The 22,554-nt window shown below is 41.1% G+C and overlaps 1 protein-coding gene across 1 annotated transcript in view; it reads left to right on the forward strand.

Moving 5' to 3' along the window:
• The window catches only part of TTC29 (tetratricopeptide repeat domain 29), a 155,461-nt gene extending 133,875 nt beyond the window's left edge, over positions 1-21,586 (forward strand). The window contains exon 12 of the mRNA XM_059695312.1: positions 21,517-21,586. Within this exon, the coding sequence (XP_059551295.1) occupies positions 21,517-21,551 (35 nt within the window). The 3' untranslated portion in view covers positions 21,552-21,586. The remainder of the gene's footprint in view (positions 1-21,516) is intronic.
• The last annotated feature ends 968 nt before the right edge of the window (positions 21,587-22,554 follow it).

Below are 22,554 nucleotides of genomic sequence, written 5' to 3' on the forward strand. Positions count from 1 at the left end.
CACACATGAGCGCCAGGCTCTAGGAGACCGAGCTGCTTTCTCTCACGGCAGTCGCCGAGCTGGGAGTTTAGGCAGAGTAAAGTAGCTGCGCTTCCCACCTGCCACGCAGAAAGAGAAGTCTCTCTCTGCAGATAGGTTTTCCTGTTGTGATATTCTTTGGACAAAAGGGGAAATAGATTGGGAGGTAACAGTGCCCTTTGCTTTCGTGTGAGCCCTAGAGGCCAGCATGACAGGCAAAAGAAAAAAATATTTTCCAAAACCATCTTTAGAGGAACATTTGAATTCTCAACCTGACACGGTATATTTCGGAACATCGAGTAGTCTTTATGTACTCCACACTCCCGACACTTGACCACGCTGTTCCATCAATTATTGAAAGCATCAGTACAGTGTGAGTCCAGGTAGGGTGGGCAGAAGAGCACTTCGTTTTGTATCAGAAGGCCTGGGGTTCTAAAGATACAAGGATTGCTCTGTCAGCGGCAGTTTAGGTAGCCTTCCACCAGTAGAGCATTGAGCATGACTGTAGTTAATAACTAAACTGTCGTCTAGAGTTCAGACATTAGCGAAGCTCTGTTTAAAACAGGAAGGAAGAAGAATTCTTCATTTCCTCTCTATCTGTTGCCCAGCCAACCTTTGCTGCTACAGCAGACAACACCACTGTGACTAACCACACTGAAGTGTCTCCCTCCACACCCAACATCTCGTGCCAGTCCCAGCTCCATGACCAGGGGTGCTCTCCCCACCTGCCACCATTTTCTGTTCCTCGTCTGTTTCCAGGAGCCTTTGGTTCTTGCCAACACATTTCTTCTACTTTCTCTCACTTGACTCAGAGTGCCCTCTGCCCTTTTTCCTCCAGGTTCTCACCCCGCTCCTGCCTTCCCCATCCGTCCACCAACTTCTGCCACTGTCTTCTCAGACCCATTGTCCGATACCCCCACTGTGAATATGCCAAGTGCTTGATCAAAATCAGGGTAGTCCAGCACCCACACCAGGCCTCTGGGTGTTGATGTTCAATAAGCATTTGCTCTCTGAATCTGGGTAAGTGGGCTTTTGATGAAGAATGACAAGGAATCCATTTCTACTTTCCTCTTCATTTTTCAGATTTTCACTCCTAAGATATTGAAAGGGTTGGGGGACCACTCTCTGTCTCCACCTCTAATACATACTCATACCTCCCTGCAGGGGTAACCTTTACTTGAGTATGAATTATAAGCCAGATATTTCCTAGGCCCTGGAAATATAAAATGAAAAAATGCAATCCCTGCCATCAAAGAGCTCCTATACAGACAAGTAAGCAGATGACAAGAGGCCGTGGCAGTGATGAGAGAGGCTCACATGCCACCTGTGTGGGGGGGGGGGGTGGCACACAGGCTGCCACCCATCCTGCTGAGCAGAGGTCCTTACTGCATCTCCACGCTGTGCTTGGGGAGAACCAACCCCTGTGCTGAGCCCTTCGGGGAACTAGAATGTACATGAGAAGACTGTGGGGAAACTTGCAGGCGTTTACTAGAAAAATCTCTCTGACCTGGAAAATCTATATTTGAGGAACCTCTAAGTTCTCTCTCTGTCACTGTGCACCTATTCATTCTTCATTTCTCTCCTCTGCCTTTCTCTCTTCCTCTCTCTCTCTCTCTCTCTCTCTCTCTCTCTCTCTCACACACACACACACACACACACACACACACACACACACACACACACATCTCTGCATGGGAGACATCTAACAAAAACCTCCTTCATTACAGATGTGTGGGCATTTGCTCCAAGAGTTCCTGTTACGGGGTTCTACCTGTTCCTTTGATTAGCTGCTTCCTGTGAGGGGAGCTCTCCCCAGCCCAGTCTGTAGTTATTTCCATTCAGTCAATCCCAGATGCAAAAGGAACCACTTGCTGCTGATGCCATAATTCAGCGACTGTGCTGCCCACACCCTTCATGGGGCAGTGTAGATTAACTGCTCTGTCAATTCAAACTGCTATACAGAGTTTGGGTTTTCAAAAGCTAAATAAGCAAAACGCCCAGCAGAAGAAGATCAAAGCAATCTATAATAATCCTCAAACTAGATGTATTCACCCCCAAACTGGCTCTTGATGGAAATCGATGCACTGGGGAACTGGACTGAATATTTCTTTGGGCTCCATAAAACCGAAGGGTGTCTCGAATGCAGTGCTTTGTTGTCTTAGGACATGAGAAGAAAAAATAACCCAGAAAAAGCAGTCTGGCTGTGCAGCTTGTTCCCTTTTGAACTCTGCAAGCCATCTACCTCTAATGCAACCTGACACTGCTAATTTTGGCATTAGAGTTTGAAATGAAAATCAATATCTGTTTTGAGCTTGAAAACAGTGACTGTACCTTGGGCAGAGCATGGTCAGGCGCTTATTTTCAGTGATCCATAGGTGAGGTCATAGAAATTTCCAATTTAGAGCATTGCAAACACATATTCAGATGAAATCTGATTGTCTTGGTGGAATTAACTATGTCACATTCTCCCACCCACCTAAGGCCTGTTATGCTTTTCAGGGTTTTATGTTTTCTTCCTTAAAAAAAACCCTGCTCCTGAGAACAATTTCCACATGAGATTTCGAGACTTGCCTGCCTTTCCTGCTAGGACAAAAGGTCTTTGACGAATGTAGGTGCAGAGTAAAGGGATCAGGGCCTGAGGCCTGACCTCTCTCATGATGTCAGGCTGAGAAGTTAGCTAATGCTTTTGCAGGAAAAAAAGTCCTGTCTGAGAATTTTATTTCATATTGTGTTTTCCGTTACCTTTTTTCGTTTTATATTTCCATTAAAGTCTCTTCTGAAAAGAAAATTATATTCCAAAATGTTTTATATATGTAGCATAATATAATTTAACCTTTACTTTGATCAGTAGGAGAATGGATTAATAAAGTGTGGTACATTCAGAAAATGAAATATTACTCAGTGTTAAAAAGAAATGAGCTATCAAGCCATAGTAAAACATGGAGGAAACTTGAATGCATGTTACTAAGTGAAAGAAACCAATCTGAAAAGCTAACACACTATCTTATTCCTACTACATGGTATTCTGGAAAATACAAAACTATGGAGACAGTAAAAAGTAGTGGTTTCCAGGGATTAGGGTTGTAGGAAGGATGAATAAGGAAAGCACAGAGGGCAGCAAAACTATTCTGTATGATTCTGGTGGGTACATGTCATTATATTTGTGTCAAAACCCATAGAATTGCAATACCAAGGGTGAACCCTGATGAAATCTATGGACTTCGGGTGATAATGACATGGCAATGTAGGTTCACTTTTATGTGAATAAATATTCTTTTATCCTTTTATACATGCATGGAATGTTTCTGAAAGGATACCCAATAAACAGAAACAGTGATTGCCTCTAGGGAGGAGACATAAGTAGCTGGGGACCAGGGGTTTTGAATAGACTTTTCACTGTCCAACCTTCAAAAAAAAGAAGTACCATGTGAATGTGTCACTGATTAAAACCTAACTTTTGAAGTAAAGAATATGACATGCAGGGAATTCTATATAATAAAAGGCTAATACGCAAATTGTCCCGATGGGCGGGAGTTCGACTGACCAGGAGTTAGATGTAAGCTGACCCCCAGGGAGCAGCATGGAACATGATGGGTGTCAGCAACATGGCGCTGGCAGCAGGTGGCAGTGGAGGCACTGCCGGCCCCAATGGGCCCTGATGAGAGCAGGACCACAGCGGGATGTTGGAGCAGGTGAGCAGGTGGCGCCAGGCCAAGGCAGATGTGAGTGGGGGCCCTGATTGCCCCGCCGGTCGGCTCACAGATAGGCCCTGATCGCTGGCCTGGTCTAGGGACCCTATCTGTGCACAAATTCCGTGCACCGGACCTCTAGTAATTACATAATTCTTAGAGCAGTCTATTGAGCTGCTGAAACCAAAATATCATAGACGGGGAGGCTTATACACAACAGGAATCTATTTCTCACAGTCCTGGAGGCTGAGAAGTCTAAGGAGGCAGATTCAGTGGTGAGCGCCCACTGTTGGCTCTTGGATAGCTGTTCTTTCACTGTGTCCTATTATGGTGGAAGGAGTGAAAAGCTTCCTGGGGCCTTATTCATAAGGTCACTAATCCCATCTATGAGGGCTCCACCCTCATGACCTAATCTCCAAAGTCCTCACCTCTAAATATCATGCACCATGTTGGGTGTGAGGATTTAATATGTGAATTTTGGGAGGGCTCAAACATTGTCTATAGCGGGGCCTATTATTTTTTCACTCTTTTACAGATGACTTTATAAAATTCTTCCTCTCTAGTGTCAATACACACAGACTGCTTATTCATTTTACTTCCTGAAGTTTAAACCCCTTTACTGCATTTAGTTTATACTTTATAGTTTAGAAAAAGTGACCTCATGGAGGCCTCTTTAATATCATTCCAAATGCATTGTTTGTATATCATCTTAATGAAAAATACTACTCAATGTTGAGCAAGATAACAGGTAGCAAATAGGAAAGCGTAACTATGAGACAATATTTAAATACAGGTCAGCCCAAGCAAGATATAATGAGATGTGAGGGCAGAGACTGCATTAGGGAAAGGTTTTAAATAGGTAGTGTCGGTGTATAGATATAGGGACTCTATTCAAGTTTATGTATAATTTTCCTGACTTTCCCAATATGTGTGATTAGATGCTGTATGATGCTGTATGATTTTCAAGTCAGATAAAAACAGCAAGATTGATGACTGTATATTTTTATGTATTTTATATTGATATTATATGTATTTAACATATTAAAATATGTTTATATTATGTCTACATATTTATATTATGTATATACTAAATATTTATACATTACGTATAAATTTGATAGCCTTATCACTGAAAAGCCTATTTTTATTTTTTTCTTTACCTTAATTCATCCACATGGGATTAGCCATAAAAAGCCTTTTCCCAGTAACTTTTATCATCTGAATATGAATCATTATCATTTTTAATCTCTTCCCATTATTAAAGCATAATGTATGTAGGTCTTTACACAGAAAATATGTCTGGTTTTAAGACATAGCACCTTTCCCCCGAACCACAGTGTAATGGAGCCAAAGAAGGTAAATTTCAATGGAGATTATTTGTGTAGTAAGAAAAAACATCCTTCCAACTCTGCTATTTCTTGCTCCTCCCCTCTGTGCCCATGCATACTGCAGTTAGAGAACTAAAATGGGGAAGGGGGACATGATGCTCTCTTTGCTCTTTAATACAACTGAATTTTTAAAAATTAAGATAATTTGTGTAGCTGGAAACTTCTTTTATAAAGACAGGAAGGAAATACTAAATAAGTATTTATATAAACTTAACTTTTAAATTATTTGAAGCCATCGTGCATAAAAAAATGTCATTTCTGCCCTGGCCAGTGTTTCTCAGTGGTTAAAAGGGTTTTCAAAAATGACTTTCACTTATCTAAAGTCAAAACATATGCACAGATGGATAATAAGCACATGTTGAGGATACAGCCTCTAACACAGAGATGCTCCACTTTCCAAATTTTTTACCAACTAACCAAGCTATCAAAGAATCTGCGTCCTACCATGGAAAACCCAGCAGTCTTATATTTTCCCGAGACAAGCATTTAAATGTCTTCTGTTAATGTCTTAATGTGTTGTTGTTTTTTTGAAACCCTGTGCCCCTTACTAGATTATTCTAAATTAATTGCTTTAAGAAATTATACATAAAACTCTCATTTCCCCTCTGAAGTCCAGGCACTAATCCAAAGAAAGATGCCACGATTGGAGACAGAGCGCCCCACTGCCCCCCTCTACCATGTACTCCTGAGCCCATCTAACTTGAACACTGCTACAATCTGTACCCTAGAATCTATCCCACAAATGTTTTTCACTTGCTGGGTGCTCAGTGACTATCTGCTGAATGAATGACAAATGAATAGAGGTTACCAGTTGAGAGACACAGTGCGTGTTCAACATAAACTCTACCCACTACTGGAAAAGTTAAATTTTGCGTCATTCTTAGAGTGGAGTAGCCTGAATCTCTGTCTCTTTCATTATTATACAAGTGAAATAAGAAATATGCTTAATCAAAAGAGTGTTGCTGCTTGGGTGCTGCAAAGCACACGACATAATGGCCCAGGCCTGTTCTAAGTAGCATTTCAGGAGTCTTTGTGTATGATTTTTATTTCTCATTGTCCTCACCTTCTCTACAAGAATGACTGATGGCCTTTCCTTGTGATATCTTGGCTTTTAAGAGTGTTGTTTTATCTATTTTTTATGACCAACCTTACACTGGTTAAGTGTAATTTTCACTTTATGCAGCATATATAAAAAATCTGTGATATGGTATCCCATGAATTAACAAGAATGGCTGGACAAAAGACAAGAAATCTTTTAAAAACGAATGTTCACATTAGATACCTTGGATAGGTAGGCCTTCTGGGGATTTTTCCTCAATGCAACAAAAGTGCACCATTTCTATTTTCAGAAATAGTTTCTTTCAAACACTGAGCTCGTCCAAAGTCATATTACATAAGTAAGGGCTTAGTTTGTACATTACTATTTTACATCTTAGAGTCTTACTAAATCCTTTTTTGATCAATTTGATATTGAAGAGATCTATATTGATTTCTTCTACACTTGTTTATGGTATTTATTTTGATATACCTAAGATTAAAAGCCAAATTAACAAGTGTAATCAATTTTGGTAGCGATAAAGAAAAGTCCTCTGGTACCCTTACACACATTTATCTAGGGATAAAATACTTAAGTGAAGATGTTGTAATAAATGGATCGATTTATTCAATCGCTTGGCATAAAAACATTAGCCCTGGGAAAGCGCTTTCCTCTAAGAGCTTTAGCTCCCCAGTTTCACTTGTGTTGCACCAAATGATTTGCATTTTTAGAGAAATTTCATGTCTGCAGTGAGCTCCCGTGAAAACATGAATAAATTGCTTTCTTCCCCTCTTTTCCTGACTTTATGAAGCCGAATCCATTAGGGGTCCAGTCAAAGTATAATGAAATCAAGGCAGCAACAACTCACATGATGCAAACCCTGGATTAGGATTAGTCCAAGCTCAGTTGTCCTGGCCTATGTGTCAGACTAGTGGTCTGCAGGGACATCCCTGGGGCACGTGGCAATTTTTTAAACTGCTGCATTAGAAGCAGTCTCTAGAAGACAAGAAATTAAATAGACAAATAACAATTAAGAACTAAATAGGCTTTCTCTACAAAATCAGATAAATCAACCTCTCCATGGTCAACACATTGAGTTGCCTGGAGCCTTTCTTGTTACTCACCTTCCTTCTGAATTCACTGGAGTAAGAATGAGTGTAAAAGTTAGGAGCATGGACGACGCATACCATATGATTTCACTTATATGTGGAATCTAATGAATAAAATAACCTAACAAAATAGAACCAGAATCATAGATACAGAGAACAGACTGACAGCTGTCAGAAGGGAATGGGGTTGGGGCCTGGGTGAAAAAGGTGAAGGGGTTAAGAGAAAAAAAAGACATCATTGATACAGACAGCAATGTGGTGACTGCCAGAGGGAGGAGGGGGGGGAAGAGGGCAAAGGGGAGATAAATGGTGGCGGTAAGAGACCTGACTTTGGGCCGAAGCCGGTTTGGCTCAGTGGATAGAGCATCAGCCTGCGGACTGAAGGGTCCCAGGTTCGATTCCGGTCAAGGGCATGTACCTGGGTTGTGGGCACATCCCCAGTGGGAGATGTGCAGGAGGCAGCTGATCGATGTTTCTCTCTCATCGATGTTTCTGGCTCTCTATCTCTCTCCCTTCCACTCTGTAAAAAATCAATAAAATATATTAAAAAAAAAAAAAGAGACCTGACTTTGGGTAGTGAGCACACAATGCAGTATGCAGATGGTGCGTTATAAGCTTGCACTTGAAACATGTGTGGTTTTATTGACCAGTGTCACTAAATTGACAAATAGATTCAATGCAAAAAAAAAAAAAAAAAAAAAAGACTTTTTTAAAGGAGCATGGCCTTTGGATCCAATCCAAAGGGTTTGAATCTCCACTGAGCCAGTTATATATGTGTGATATGGAGCAAGTTAACCTCTCCAACCTCTGGTTTCCCTTTCTGTAAAGCAGGGATAATAATACCTGGAGCATAAGGTGGTTGAGAGGTTTTTTTAAAAAGTCCCAATTACATTCCCTAGTACAGCATACATTCTCAATCCATGGAAACAAATTTAATTTCTACTTATGATCTGAATGTTGCAACTAAACAGGACAAGTAGCTATTACTTCACCTTTTACAGAATATGCCATTTTGCTCCTACCTTAAATAGTATAAGTAAGAGTAAGCTTATATAAAACAACTAGAGGCCGGTGTACAGATTCGTGCACCAGTGGGGTCTCTTGGCCTGGCCTGCACCCTCTTGCAATTGGGACCCCTCGGGGGATGTCAGACTGCCGGTTTCAGCCCGATCCCCACAGGTCAGGCCGAGGGACCCCACCAGTGCACGAATCCCTACACCGGGCCTCTAGTATGCATATAAGATCTTTGGTAAACCTCTTCCCGCCCTCCGCCGACCCCTTTCCCTCTGAAATTCATCAGTCTATTCCATGTTTCCATGCCTGTGCATTGAGCATCTGCCCCCTGGTGGTCAGTGCATGTCATAACTACTGGTCCAACAGTCAAATGGCCACTTAGGCTTTTATCCTATACTAGGGGCCCGGTGCACGAAATTCGTGCACTGGGTGGGGGGGGGGAGCGTCCCTCAGCCCAGGCTGCCCCCCTCACATACTGGGAGCCCTCAGGCGTTGACCCCCATCACCCTCCAATCACAGGATCGGCCCCTTGCCCAGGCCCGACGCCTCTGGCCTAGGCGTCGGGCCTGGGCAGCGGGGACCTGCAGTGGCAGCGGGGGGCGCTGCGATTGCGCGGGCTCTGCCCCTGCCCCTGCAGAATGCCTCTGGCTGAGGCGTCCGGCCCGGGCAGCGGGGACCCGCAGCTGCAGCAGCCCCGCGATTGTGGGCTTCGCTTTAGGCCCAGGCAAGGGGCCCCTAGCTCCTGGGACTGCCAGCTTTGACCGTGCCCAGCTCCCATCGCTGGCTCCACCCCTACTTCCTGCTATCGCTGGCCAGGGCGGAAAAGGCACCTGATTCTCTGATCATGGCTGGGGGGCAGGGCAAAGGCGGCCCCAGGGCCACCTTTGCCCTGCCCCCCAGCTCTTAGCTCCCCCCTGGGTTTCCGATCACTGTCAGTGGCAGGGGGCTTCTTCCTGCTTTCCCTTTCGCCTCCCTGCATTGTGCCTACATATGCAAATTAACCACCATCTTGTTGGCAGTTAACTGCCAATCTTAGTTGGCAGTTAATTTGCATATAGCCCTGATTAGCCAATGAAAAGGGTATCGTCATACGCCAATTACCATTTTTCTCTTTTATTAGTGTTGATAATAAAAGCCTAATATGCTAAGTGCTGGGTCATCCAGTTGTCCGTTCAACCAATCAAAGCATATATGCTAATGATATGCTAAGGCCACTCAATCGCTCACTTTGATGTACACTGACCATCAGGGGGCAGACAGTTGCCCAGTCGACCAGTCACTAAGATGTGCACTGACCACCAGGGGGCAGACACTCTGACCAGTAAGTTAGCTTGCTGCTGGGGGTCTGGCCAATTGGGACTGAGTGAGACAGGCTGGACACACCCTGGAGCCCTCCCGCAGTCTCTCCCTGGCTGGCCAACCTCCCACATCCCTCCTTGACCCCGATCGTGCACTTTGGGGTTTCTTGGCCTGGCCTGCTCCTTCTCGCAATCTGGGACCCCTCAGGGGATGTCAGAGAGTTGGTTTCGGCTCTATTCCACAGGCCAGATAGAGGGATCCCACTGGTACACAAATTTGTGCACCGGGCCTCTAGTATATATAGATGAGTCTCAAATGTTAATGAGAAAATGAATCACCTTGAGATCCTTTTAAAATGTAGATTCTAATTTACTAGGTCTGCATTCCTAACAAGCTCCTGATAATACTGGTGGGAGAATTATTTTGGTTTTTCAAGGAAGATCTATTTCTAGGAACTAGAATTTACTAGAAACTTTGCTGCTGACAAGGTCCATATTGACTCATAATATTTGGACTGGATATTGTATACCTACAGCATCTTTTGTTTGAAAATCTCAGCGTACATTGGAAAATTCATGTTTTGCAAAAAATATTAATTTTTACATCTCTATATTATTTATTGAAAATGTTAGCTCCTATACACTCCTTTGTTCTAAAGTAGTCTGTTCATGAAAAAAGCATGGAGTTTGTGTGTTTTCCAAACACTATTATTTTTATAAAAGCACCAGAAAAAAATCCAAATCTTCTACCAGTATTTAGATTTATATTACATACTAGAGGCCCAGTGCATGAAATTTCATGCACTGGGGGGGGCGGGGAGGGGGGTTCCTCAGCCCGGCCTGTGCTCTCTCACAGTCTGGGACCCCTTGCTTCTTACCACCCACCTGCAGCGAAGACGGGAGAGGCTCCTGCCACCGCCGCTGCTCTCACCAGCCGTGAGCCTGGCTTCTGGTTGAGCAGCACTCCCACTGTGGGAGCACACTGACCACCAGGGGGCAGCTCCTGTGTTGAGTGTCTGCCCCCTAGTGGTCAGTGAGCATCATAGCAAACGGTCATTCTGCCATTTGATCGATTTGCATTTTAGGGTTTTATTACTAGTAAATAGGATATTACATTTCACCTAATTTGGTCAAGGACAATTAAACTTTGGGAGTGATAATAAAATGGTTACTGCTTTTAAGTCATTAATTCATCCTCAAGCTCCAGTTCAGGGAAATATATAAGCAAGATAGATTTTCAAATGAAGGTTTAAATTAGAGGTAGATTTCCTCATTTTTAGATTTGAGATATGATGATTTTCAAATCTTGAGGGTTTTTTTTTCTTTTTAACCAAAATAGTTAAAACAAAAAGTATAAACTACAATGTGAAAAAAAAAGTAATGATCAGCACATATCCTTAATTTATCACAGTTTACCTTCACGTGACATTAGACCAGTTAGCATCCTATATAAGAAAAGGCTAATATGCAAATCAGCCAAAGAGTGGAATGACCGGTCGCTATGACATGCACTGACTACCAGGAGGCAGACGCTCAATGCAGGATCTTCCCCCTGGTGGTCAGTGCACTCCCACAGGGGGAGCACTGCTCAGCCAGAAGCCAGGCTCATGGCTGGCAAGTGCAGCAGTGGTGGTGGGAGCCTCTCCAGCCTCCGCAGCAGTGCTAAGGATGTCCGTCTGGCAGCTCAGTCCAGCTCCCCACAAGGAGCGGGCCTAAGCCGCCAGTCAGAAATCCCCCAAGGGCTCCCGGACTGCAAGAGGGCTCAGGCCAGGCTGAGGCATCCCCCCCCCTCCCTCCAGTGCACTAATTTCGTGCACCAGGGCTCTAATAGAGATAAGAACATTGAGAAGCATATTTCTCCCCTCCCAGCCTTTGCAGTGTTGTTATCATATATTATACTTTTACATATATTATAAACTCCACAATCTATATTAGTATTATTTTGTTTAAATAATCAAATGTTACTTGAAGAAATTCTTAAATTAAAAAAATATTTTATATTCATTCATGTACTTACTATTTCTGATGTTTTTCATTTCTTAGCATAGATTCAGATTTCCATCTGGTGTCATTTTTCTTCTGCCTGAGGACTTAATCATTTCTTGTAGTGCTGTCTACTGCTGATGAATTGCTTCAGCTTTGTTTCTCAAAAAGTCTTTATTTTGTATTCATTTTTAAATTTTGTTTTCCATTACCCCTTGTTCCCTCCCCTCCCTAACAATTAGCACACTGTTATCTGTGTCATGATGCATTCATTTTTTAAAGATATTTTTACTGGATATAGTAATCTAAGTTTAACAGGGTATTGTATTTTTTAGTATTCTAGGTTTCTTTTACTTTAGATCTGTGGGTTGGTGATATTCATTAATTTTAATTTTTTAAATTATTCACCCATCATCTTCCAGAACTCTAATAACATATATAGTATGCTGCCTAAAGCTGTCCTATACCTCACTGATGTTCCATTCATCTTTTTAATTCTTGATCTTTCTTTGTCTTATTTCAGGTAGTTTTTACTCTGTCTTCAATTTCACTAATGCTTTCTTTCATTTTACCTTCCATGTGTCTAAACATTCTTTAATGTCTAAAATACAGCTATAATAACTTTCAATGTGTTTGTTCCAAATTCTAATGACTGTGTCAGTCTTGATTGATTTATTTTTCTCCTCATTATGCTTCCTTTCATAGTTTGTAATTTTTATTAGATGACAGACATTTTGAATTTTGCCTTATTTTTGGTGCTGGATACTTTTTTAGTCCTGTAAATATTCTTGAGCTTTGTTCAGAGATGCAATAAAGTTACCTGGAAACAATTTACTCCTTTTGGGTTTTCTTTTGAGATCTGTTAGGTGGGGTCAGAGAAAGCTTTTGTCTAGGGGTAATTATTCCCCACCTCTTAGTCAAGAACTTTCTGGGTACTCTACCCAATGCCCTATGAATTACGAATTTTTCTGTTCTGGCTGGTGACAACAAGGAGCATTCCTAGCCTTCTGTGAACACCATATACTGTTCATTGACATTCTTTTGCATTGTTCTTTCCTCATCCTTGAGTAGTTTCCTCTCATATATGCTGTGACCTGTCCTTTGCTGAATATTTGCAGGTGGCCTTCACAGATCTCCAGGATTCTGTGTGCAGCTTTCTCCTCTCCAGCACACGGGTTTCTAATGACTGTGTCAGTCTTGATTGATTTATTTTTGCCTGGGTCTCCCCAGCCTCTCAGCTTCATCTCCTCAACTAAGGAAGTTCTCTGGGCTCTCCCTGCGTTCTCCCTCTCTGAGTCATGACTGAAAGCTTCCTCAAGGCAGCAAGCTGGGCAATCATAGGACTCATATTGCTTGTTTCCTATCTTTCAGGAATCACTGAGTTTTGTTATCTCAGGTCCAGTGTCTTCAAAACCATTGTTTTCTATAATTTGTTCAAGGATTTGGGGGGAGCTGATGGAGGTATTGTTTCAAGAAAGAGGGTAAACTGATTTCTGTTCCTCCATCTTGACTAGAAAAAAAATGCAGAATTTGTAATGTAGCATTAGCAGGAGAAATAAAATGAACAGTATGAAGACATCAACATTGTATTTATTTATCTTAAGAAAGTATTTAGCCAAAACCGGTTTGGCTCAGTGGATAGAGCGTCAGACTGCAGACTGAAAGGTCCCAGGTTCGATTCCGGTCAAGGGCATGTACCTGGGTTGCGGGCACATCCCCAGTGGGGGATGTGCAGGAGGCAGCTGATCAATGTTTCTCTCTCATTGATGTTTCTGACTCTCTATCTCTCTCCCTTCCTCTCTGTAAAAAATCAATAAAATATATTTTAAAAAAAAGAAAAGAAAGTATTTAGTATCTACATAGATTGACAGATCTAAAGGAGAAACTCTCATTGAAGTTTAGATATCCAAAAGAAGAAATTCAGTATAATTTTGTGCTAATATGGTATCTTCAATACTTCCAGGTCTAGCCCCATTCCACCTATTTTTAAGATAATGATGCTTACAGGAAAGAAAAGAACCCCTATTTTTGAGTTAGAATATACTGATCCTTGTATAAATTTTCGTTGGCTTCAAATATTAACAAAACCCTTTGGAAAGGGAATTTCTATATTCCAGAATCTGTAATATGAAGAGTACATGTCAGTTTTTGATACTTGAAAGAATCTGCCCAAACTTAAATTATGTCTCCCGCCTTAAAAGTTTACATCTTGACTGTTATACTCATCAGCTATGGAATAACCACATCATAACCTCAACTTCAAAGCACAGAACAAATTACCTTTCTGTTTGTTTACAAAAAGTAGGAGAGTCTTACTAGGAAACAACTCATACATTTTCTTGGTAGAGTGAGATTAAGTCTATAATCTCAGGCTTCGGTTTATAGAATTTTTACAGAACTGTTGGATGAGAAGTGGAGTGGGGGAAGGAGAAAGGGAAAGAGAAGGAAAAGAGTTGCAGCAAATTATATGCTAGCATCAAGTACATGAACACATAAACTGCTCTTCCCATGACTAAATTTCATTTTGTGATTGTTATATGCTATTTCACACACACACACACACACACACACACACACACACACACACACACACCAAGATCCGTTGTCCCACTTTGCTCTGTCACAGGACACAGACTTCAGACTGCATCTCACAGGTTCACTTGCCTCTGGCTTCCTGGTTTGGATCAGTCCAAAGGGAGTCCCCAGCAAGACTATCAGAGGTGAGGAAGGTAAAGAAGTCTGGGAATTATTTCTCTGCCCCTGACTTCAGTTCAGTTCTGCAGTGGTGACACTCTACAACTGCTGCTTCTGGATTCTACCGCTGACCCCTTTTCTAAACCTCCGCTTCTCACTCAGGGTGCAATAACACCATCCTCTCCCCCTTTACCTTCAGCCCCAGGGAAGATGATGGCATGGCATCCCTTCATGGCAAGGTGCTGGGTGTTTCTGCATCCCTTGTTGGTTCCTCAGCCCTGCCCTCACCTTCCAATAGTCCCTTCATTAGTCTCTTCAGACTCCCAGTTGAATGTGCCATCTGTTTCCTCCCGACTGATACCCACTCCTCCTCTGCTGTATCAAGTGGAGTGGCTAAAGGCAACCAAGTACAAGAAATATTAGGAAACTTCCACTTGCTGGAAAGTTCAGTCAATTAGAGAACAGAGCTAATGAGGCCAAAATTAGCGCCTGGCTGTGCTCCAGGATGGCAGGCTCTGTCCCTGACCAGACATTTTCCACACCATCAGTTACAAGGAGGAGCGTGCGGAAAAGGACAAATGAGGCTATGCCAATCCGCCACCGCTCTGGGAACATGTTCAAAACTGGCTGTTCAACGGAGATCGCTTCAAAATCATCTTTGTTCCCAAAGGACAGCTTTTGTAACCTGATTCTAGTAAAAGTTTTATGTAGGTTATTTAAAATAATAAAGCCATAACTGTCAATATCTTTTTCAAAGTTATACCATCATTTCGTTACTTCACCTATAGCTAATTTATGATACCATGGGTTAAAAGTCAAACTTATCAAATCATGTTTTAAATTGGTAATGGGATTCAGGGTTTATAAGAATATATATTTAACTGACTTCTTTTAAAAAAAAATTTAACTGTTATGATTAAATGACTGAAACTACATAACCATTGTCTACAGAATAATAAATAAATGCTTATTTATTTATTTATTTATTTATTTATTTATTTATTTGAAGTTATTTTATCATTATCAAGTGTGAATGACAAATTTTCTTTCTTTTTTTTAAATCCTCACCAGAGGATATGTTTCTATTGATTTTTTAAGAGAGAGTGGAAAGGAGAGAGGGAGGAGATACAGAGAAACAGAGAGAGAGAGAGAGAGAGAGAGAGAGAGAGAGAGAGAGAAGAAAAATCAATGTGAGAGAGACACATCACATCAATTGGTTGCCTCCCAAACACCACAGCTGGTGATCAAACCTGTAGCCCAGGCATGTGACCTTGACTGGGAATAAAACCCTTTGGTGTGAGGGCCAATGCTCTAACCACTGAGAAACACTGGCCAGGGCAAATTTTCAATTTATATACATATTTCCTCAAACAAAACTCTTTTCTCCTTAGTATAGTTGCCTTATAAAACCATATTGTAATTAGGCTATTGTAGTTATACTATTGTATTAATATTAATGTAGTGGGCTTACTTCCATGGTTTTAATTTTATTTGATTTGAATACATGGGAAGGAGGGAGAGGCTTTTGTTTTTTTCAGAAATCAGTTTCTGAGACTCTCTGCTATCAATGAAAAAAAGTATTGTTTCTACTAAATTCAATCTATGACTTTAAGTAGAATGTGCTGAAATGCTAAAGCAAAATATAATCTCTCCATGGCATAATGCTAAAAGCGCCCATAAGATATGAGCATTTATATACATAGCATTTATTCTTAATTGTTTTCATAAAACACAATCTATTTTATTTTTTAACAAAACCTTTTGCATCATTTTGATAAGGTCAACAGAAAGCACAGTTTTTTAACGTTAGGTGATCAACTTTTTGACAATAGCAGAACCAGCGTGGCTAATGGAATAATAGCCTGCAGGGTCCAGCTAAATATGATATACGAACGTAATCAACCCCTGTGATGACTATTCAGAAGTAATCCCTTTAGCTTTGAACTGCAGCATATATTTCAACAAGGCAAAAACCATATGAAGAAATTCTCTACAGACCACACTGATACAATACAGCCTTCATATCCTGCTCTATGTGTTTGCTGTTTATAGTGAGTTTTAAATTTAAGGTAATGACTACTGTATATTCATGTGAGCATACAATACTTTTGATTTGTTGTGGAAAGGTTGAATCCATTACCAGGGGTCTAAGTCTATAAACTCTGACACAACCTTTATGTATGAGTTATTATTTACTTTTTTCTAGAATACGGCCACTAAAAATGTTTTGCATGGCAAAATTATAAAAATTCACCTTTTCAGTTACAAAACTACCAGGTAGTATCTCCTCCATTTTGATTTGTACTTTTCTACAGGTAACATTTAAAAAATATTAGTTTATTTATAAAGTTTATGTATAATACTGTATTGCATATTTGAAAATTATACGTCATTGTTTTCAAATAAAAGGGTGCGTGGTAGGTTTATTGCAATTCAGCATTTGCTGACTTATTCCATTGCTCTTTGGTACAATATAGGCTAAGTGGTGGTATAAATGAGATCCTTTTGTTGCCTGCTTGAGGGACTCTACCATTTAAGATTCCTCATATTAGCAACAAATTAGTGCTTGTTTCTACTGAAATGGGCGACAGTATAAGCAATTATCGCACTCTCAACTTTGTCTTGGTTTGGGCTCCCTTGCTGGGGTGAATTGGTCCTAATCTTCCAGCTTCCTTGAAGACCTACAGATCAAACATCTCAAATCACATTGTCAGGCAGACTCACAGCAGAAAACCTAGGTGAGGAATCTAAATGAGAGCGGCTACCAAGACGGAAACAAGAGTGAGCACCCCTGTGGTGCTCTCCTTGTTGCAAATAAAAGCATCAGAACACTTGAATGATGAGGTAAAGTGCTCCCCTATGTAATTAATCATCGCTAATGTTTCCTAGCACAGAGAGAACATTAATGTCTTCTATTTAAACTAGCAAATGTGGCCTACATTGAAAAGAATCGCTACAGATAGAGCTATTTTTCTCAGATAATTTACTTGGGAAATATTCCTCAATAAAAATCACCACTCCTCAACATCTGGGGAATGAATGCTAAACAATTACTTGAGGCTACCCAGGCACAATTTCAAACTTAGGAAATCCAGGAAGGATTTCTCCAGCTTAAGAGATATTGTTACATCTGCCATACCAAGAATGCTGAGTTTTAGACATTAGATCTAAAAGAGGCACCAGGATGTTACTATGCTTCTATATGTTGTGATGCAGTGAAAAATATTAAACTGAGAATGCCAAGGTGGTTCTTTACCTAAAACAATGATAGGGCATACTTGCCGGGGTTCTTGTTCCAGCACTAAGAAGGGTTCAGCAATCTGGAGAAGGGGCTGTGTGTAACTTAATAGAGTCTAGAGATGAAGCATAATTTTGAAAGGCATTTGGGGGTCAGAGGAGCCTAGCTAAAGAAACTAAGATCTCCTCGTCTCAGGACCCCATGCTTTTTATTAACACAAATTGTCCTAAGGTGAGGCAGAGATATACACTTCAAAGGGTCAGAGTTTCCTATACAGAGGCCATTGTCAGATTTGGCAAAATCGCCTATGGCTGTTCAGGTGTTTGGCCAGTAGGAGGCAATAACATGTAGATTAAGATGCCCTGAGCTGTCTGGCAGCAAGCAATCATCCCTTTTCAGGTTTGGGGAAATGCCCTTCAGCCACTCCAGATGATTCAGCCCTTGCTGACATGCTGGAATTGGCTTCTAGCACATACTAGTTAAGGTAACAGCTAAGCTCCTGTTTCAAGAGCCCCAATAGTACAGCAGTTTTAAAATACATATATATTTCCTAATCCTTAAGTGGGCCATTTATATTAATGCGGTAGCCCCACTGACATTCAGGGGGCCATGACCTTCCATCTGCCTGCCTCACCACCCTCTAGAACAGGGTCTCTCAGTCTTGCCCTGTTGACATTTTGATCTGGATGCATTTTTTTATTGCGGAAGGGAGATGAAATAGCTGTGATAGGCATTGTTGAATGTTTAGCAGCATTCTGAACCTCTTCCCACTAAATGCCAGTAACAAGTTCACCTACCTGTTGTGACAACCAAAAATGTCTCCAGACATTTTCAAATTCCCCAGTGGGGCAAAATCACCTGCAGTGGTGAACCACTAAGTTAGGGTATCGTCATCGCCTACATGGTAGAAAATGAATCCTAAAGTAATAGTTCCATGTGTAAGACTGAGGGAAAGGGAAGGTTTTAGGGAAAATGAACGCCCAACATCTAACACTCAGACCCAGGAGCATAATGTCTCACTGTCCACATTCATTGGTGAGAACTGAAGCTTGTCACTTCAACTAAATATTGATGTGCTGGTGAAGATCTAGGAGAGAGGAAAAACTGATGCTGGAGGCAGAAGGAGTTACTGGAGTCACGTCTTGTGTGGTGGGCAGGGGAGGGTGAGATCTAGTGAAGAAGTAGAGGGGTGGCCTTCGAAGGGAGCACAGGGAGGAGAGAGCATGGGTGAGTGACTTGACACGGAACTTGAGGAAGTTGTTTTTTCCTACTGTTTTTTATTCCCTCTTGAAACTAGGAAATGAATCATCAGCTGAACATGATGATGCCTGTGGAGGGTTGGAGTTTTGAGAAAACAGAAAAAAAAAACAGTTAAATAGACATCTAGGAATGTAGAAGAATGAATGGACTAGGAATGTTTAAAGTGAGGCCACTTGAGCTATACTGTGCATGAGAAAAATGGGCAGAGTTGAGTTTACAGTTTTGTGAAGTTCGCATGACAAAGTGGGAGAAGGGTAAGGAAGTCAGGCGAAATGCAAGGGAGTGAACGACCCTGGAATTTAAATTGTATGAAGAAGGAATAGAATTCACTAACGTGAGGAGGAACAGTGGAAAGGTGGTAGGATTGCAGGTCCCAGTTTGAAGAATTCCTGGGGTTGGTGTCCTAGAAGGAGTGATCTAAAAAGATAAAAGCTGTTAATCAAGTAGTTAAACACAGAAAACTTGAGTTTGAAGGGGACTTGCAGTCTCTGGTAATGACTAAGTCCAAGTATGGCCATGGGAACTAATGACTGTGGGTGGATGAAGGTCCAGATTTAAAAGGATGGAGCTTAAGGAATAAAGACTCTAGGTCAGCGGTTCTCAACGTGTGGGTCGCAACCCCTGTGGCAGTCGAACAACCCTTTCACAGGGATCGCCTAAGACCATCCTGCATATCAGATGTTTACATTATGATTCATAACAATAGCAACATTACAGTTATGAAGTAGCAACGAGAATAATTTTATGGTTGGGTCACAACATGAGGAACTGTATTTAAAGGGCCAGAAGGTTGAGAACCACTGCTCTAGGTGGAAGAATCTTCTTTTTTTTTTTTTAAATATATTTTATTGATTTTTCACAGAGAGGAAGGGAGAGAGATAGTTAGAAACACTGATGAGAGGGAAACATCGATCAGCTGCCTCCTGCACACCTCCCACTGGGGATGTGCCCGCAACCCAGGTACATGCCCTTGACCGGAATCGAACCTGGGACCTTTCAGTCCGCAGGCCGACGCTCTATCCACTGAGCCAAACCGGTTTTGGCCAGGTGGAAGAATCTTCTACATGTACATTGAAATTGCTAAATTAAGAAAAGTAACAATGAGCCAATACAAAAATTAATTGTAGTTAGATCATAATACTTGATTGTATAAATTGATCATGTGAACTTTGGGAAGAGGAGGGAGGCCAAAGGTCCTGAAGGAGAACAGGATGTGAGAAGGACACCTACCCATATCCAGGTCCAATGGTAAGAATACCAAGGAAAAGAAAACCAGAAAGGGCTTCTGGACTGGCAGTGTCTGCAGAGGACAGCCACGTTTCTGTCAGAGCAAGAAAGTAAAGGCTGAGAACACAGTGGACTGTTTCAGGAGCTGTGGTGGGTGCGAGATGGGGACAAAATAGGAAGCGTACAGAGCCTGAGGGAAAAGCAGAATACAAGAAATGAAGGGGGACCTGGAAACTGAGGCTTGTCATAAGCAAGGAGAAAACGCATTTCATTAGATTAGTTCCAGTGGCTTCAAGTCAAAAACAGAAGGGCAGATATGGAAGTTAAGTAACAAATTAACATGTTTATTTGTATCTATAAACTTCCCATATCTCATTGCATTATTTGCGTACTTTATATTGCTCTAAATTATTTTTCCTCCTGTTTCTTTAACAAGTCATCGTATCCCCAACATGTGGCTGTTGTAGTTGCATTTTCTATGTCACAAGAATTCTTTGGGTTAGAAATTCAAGCATGGCTTGGCTATCATTTGAGGTCACCCAACGGTGCTACTTAGCTGACAGATGGGCTGGTTTGAAAAGTCTGAGACAGCTTCACTCACAGCCTGTAGCCTTGGTGGGATGGCTGGAAGGCTGAGCTCAGCGGGGACTATCAACTAGCAGGGGTGGGCAAACTTTTTGACTCCAGGGCCACAATGGGTTCTTAAACTGGACCGGAGGGCCAGAACAAAAGCATGGATGGAGTGTTTGTGTGAACTAATATAAATTCAAAGTAAACATCATTACATAAAAGGGTACGGTCTTTTTTTTTTTTTTAGTTTTATTCATTTCAAACGGGCCGGATCCGGCCCGTGGGCCGTAGTCTGCCCACGGCTGAACTAGAGCAACCTTCCTAATGCCGTAACCCTTTAATAACAAACAGTTCCTCATGTTGTGGTGACCCCCAATTTCATTGTTACAAATTGAACATAATTAAAGCATAGTGATTAATCACAAAAACAATATGTAATTATATATGTGTTTCCCAATGGTCTTAGGTGACCCCTGTGAAAGGGTCATTCAACCCCCAAAGGGGTCGCGACCCACAGGTTGAGAACCGCTGAACTAGAGCATCTATTCATGGTCTCCAGGATGACAGTCTCAGGGCAATAGGACTTGTTATCTGATGACTGGCTTCCGTCAAAGCAAGCATCCAGAGAGCACTGAGTGGAAGCTGCACAGCCTCTTTGGAGTTAGCCTCAGAAGCCAGGCCGTTACTTCTTCCATGTTCTGTGGATGACAGAGTCCTAAGCCTAGCCCAAATTCAAGGAGAGGGGAATTCATTTCCACCTCTTGATGGGCGAGTGGCAAGGTCAACTGTGGAGGAAAATATGAGGGGAGGGGAGATATTGTTGTGGCGATCTTTGGCCAATATTATCTGCCCTGGTGACAGAGGGGAAACATACCTTTATCGTACAAGTGCTTAGGGTAGATATCCCTGAAAAGGGATTCCCAGGTTCAAGTTCAAAATAACTGAGTTGTATTTGTGATAAACCATTAATTGTATAATTTTTTTTTCTTTAGGAGACCCTAGAAGATCCACAATGGAAAAGATATAGCACACCTCAGAGCACTTGGAAGAACAACTCAGTGGGTATGATAAATCAAGTGAATAGTTTCTATTAAGAGCCCACATTGTAAAGATGCTAAGTATAATCTAATTCTTCAAACACATGAAGAATAATTTCAACTAGCACTTGATAAGCTAATTCTGAAACATTGCTTTTTAAAAATCATATTTTCTGTTAAATATCACACAAGGTTAAGTATTTTTCATCTTTTAAGCTATGTCTGAAAATTACAGAAAACAATAATATCTTTCCAAGCAAGTGTATTTACTTTCTAGCCCAATATAAAATTTAATTTTATAATTTATTTTATTTTCAATTTCCAGCTAATAAAAAAGTGAGACTTAAACCAGCTTTTGACTCAGCAACAAAGCAAGAAGAAATTTATCATGTCACCGGAGTCTTCAATTCTCTATACAGTAGTATGTTACAAATAACACAGAGTTATAATAAACTATGCCTATGTTTTCATTGGATTTTGTATTGCAATGTACAAATTTTGTCTAAAACATCTAAGTCCATGAAAATAAATTATATCCAAAATGCTTGAATATTAAAAATTATCCATGGAGTTTCCTCAAAAAGTTAAAAATTTGACTCCCAGTAATGCCACTTCTAGGACTATATCCCAAGAAACCAGAAACACCAATCAGAAAAGATATATGCACCCCTATGTTCATAGCAGCACAATTTATAATAGCTAAGATTTGGAAACAGCCTAAGTACCCATCAACAGATGAGTGGATTAAAAAACTGTGGTACATCTACACAATGGAATATTACGCTGTGGTAAAAAAAAGGAACTTTTACCATTTGCAATAGCATGGATGGAACTGGATTCATTATGCTAAGCAAAATAAGTCAGTCGGGGAAAGATAAATATCACATGATCTCACTCATATGTGGGATATAATGATCAACATAATTTGATGAACAAGAATAGTAGGGGAGGGGGGTTAGAGAGCAACCAAAGGACTTGTATGCATGCATATTA

Source organism: Myotis daubentonii, chromosome 5 (assembly GCF_963259705.1).
Source record: "Myotis daubentonii chromosome 5, mMyoDau2.1, whole genome shotgun sequence".
Lineage (NCBI taxonomy): Eukaryota > Metazoa > Chordata > Mammalia > Chiroptera > Vespertilionidae > Myotis > Myotis daubentonii.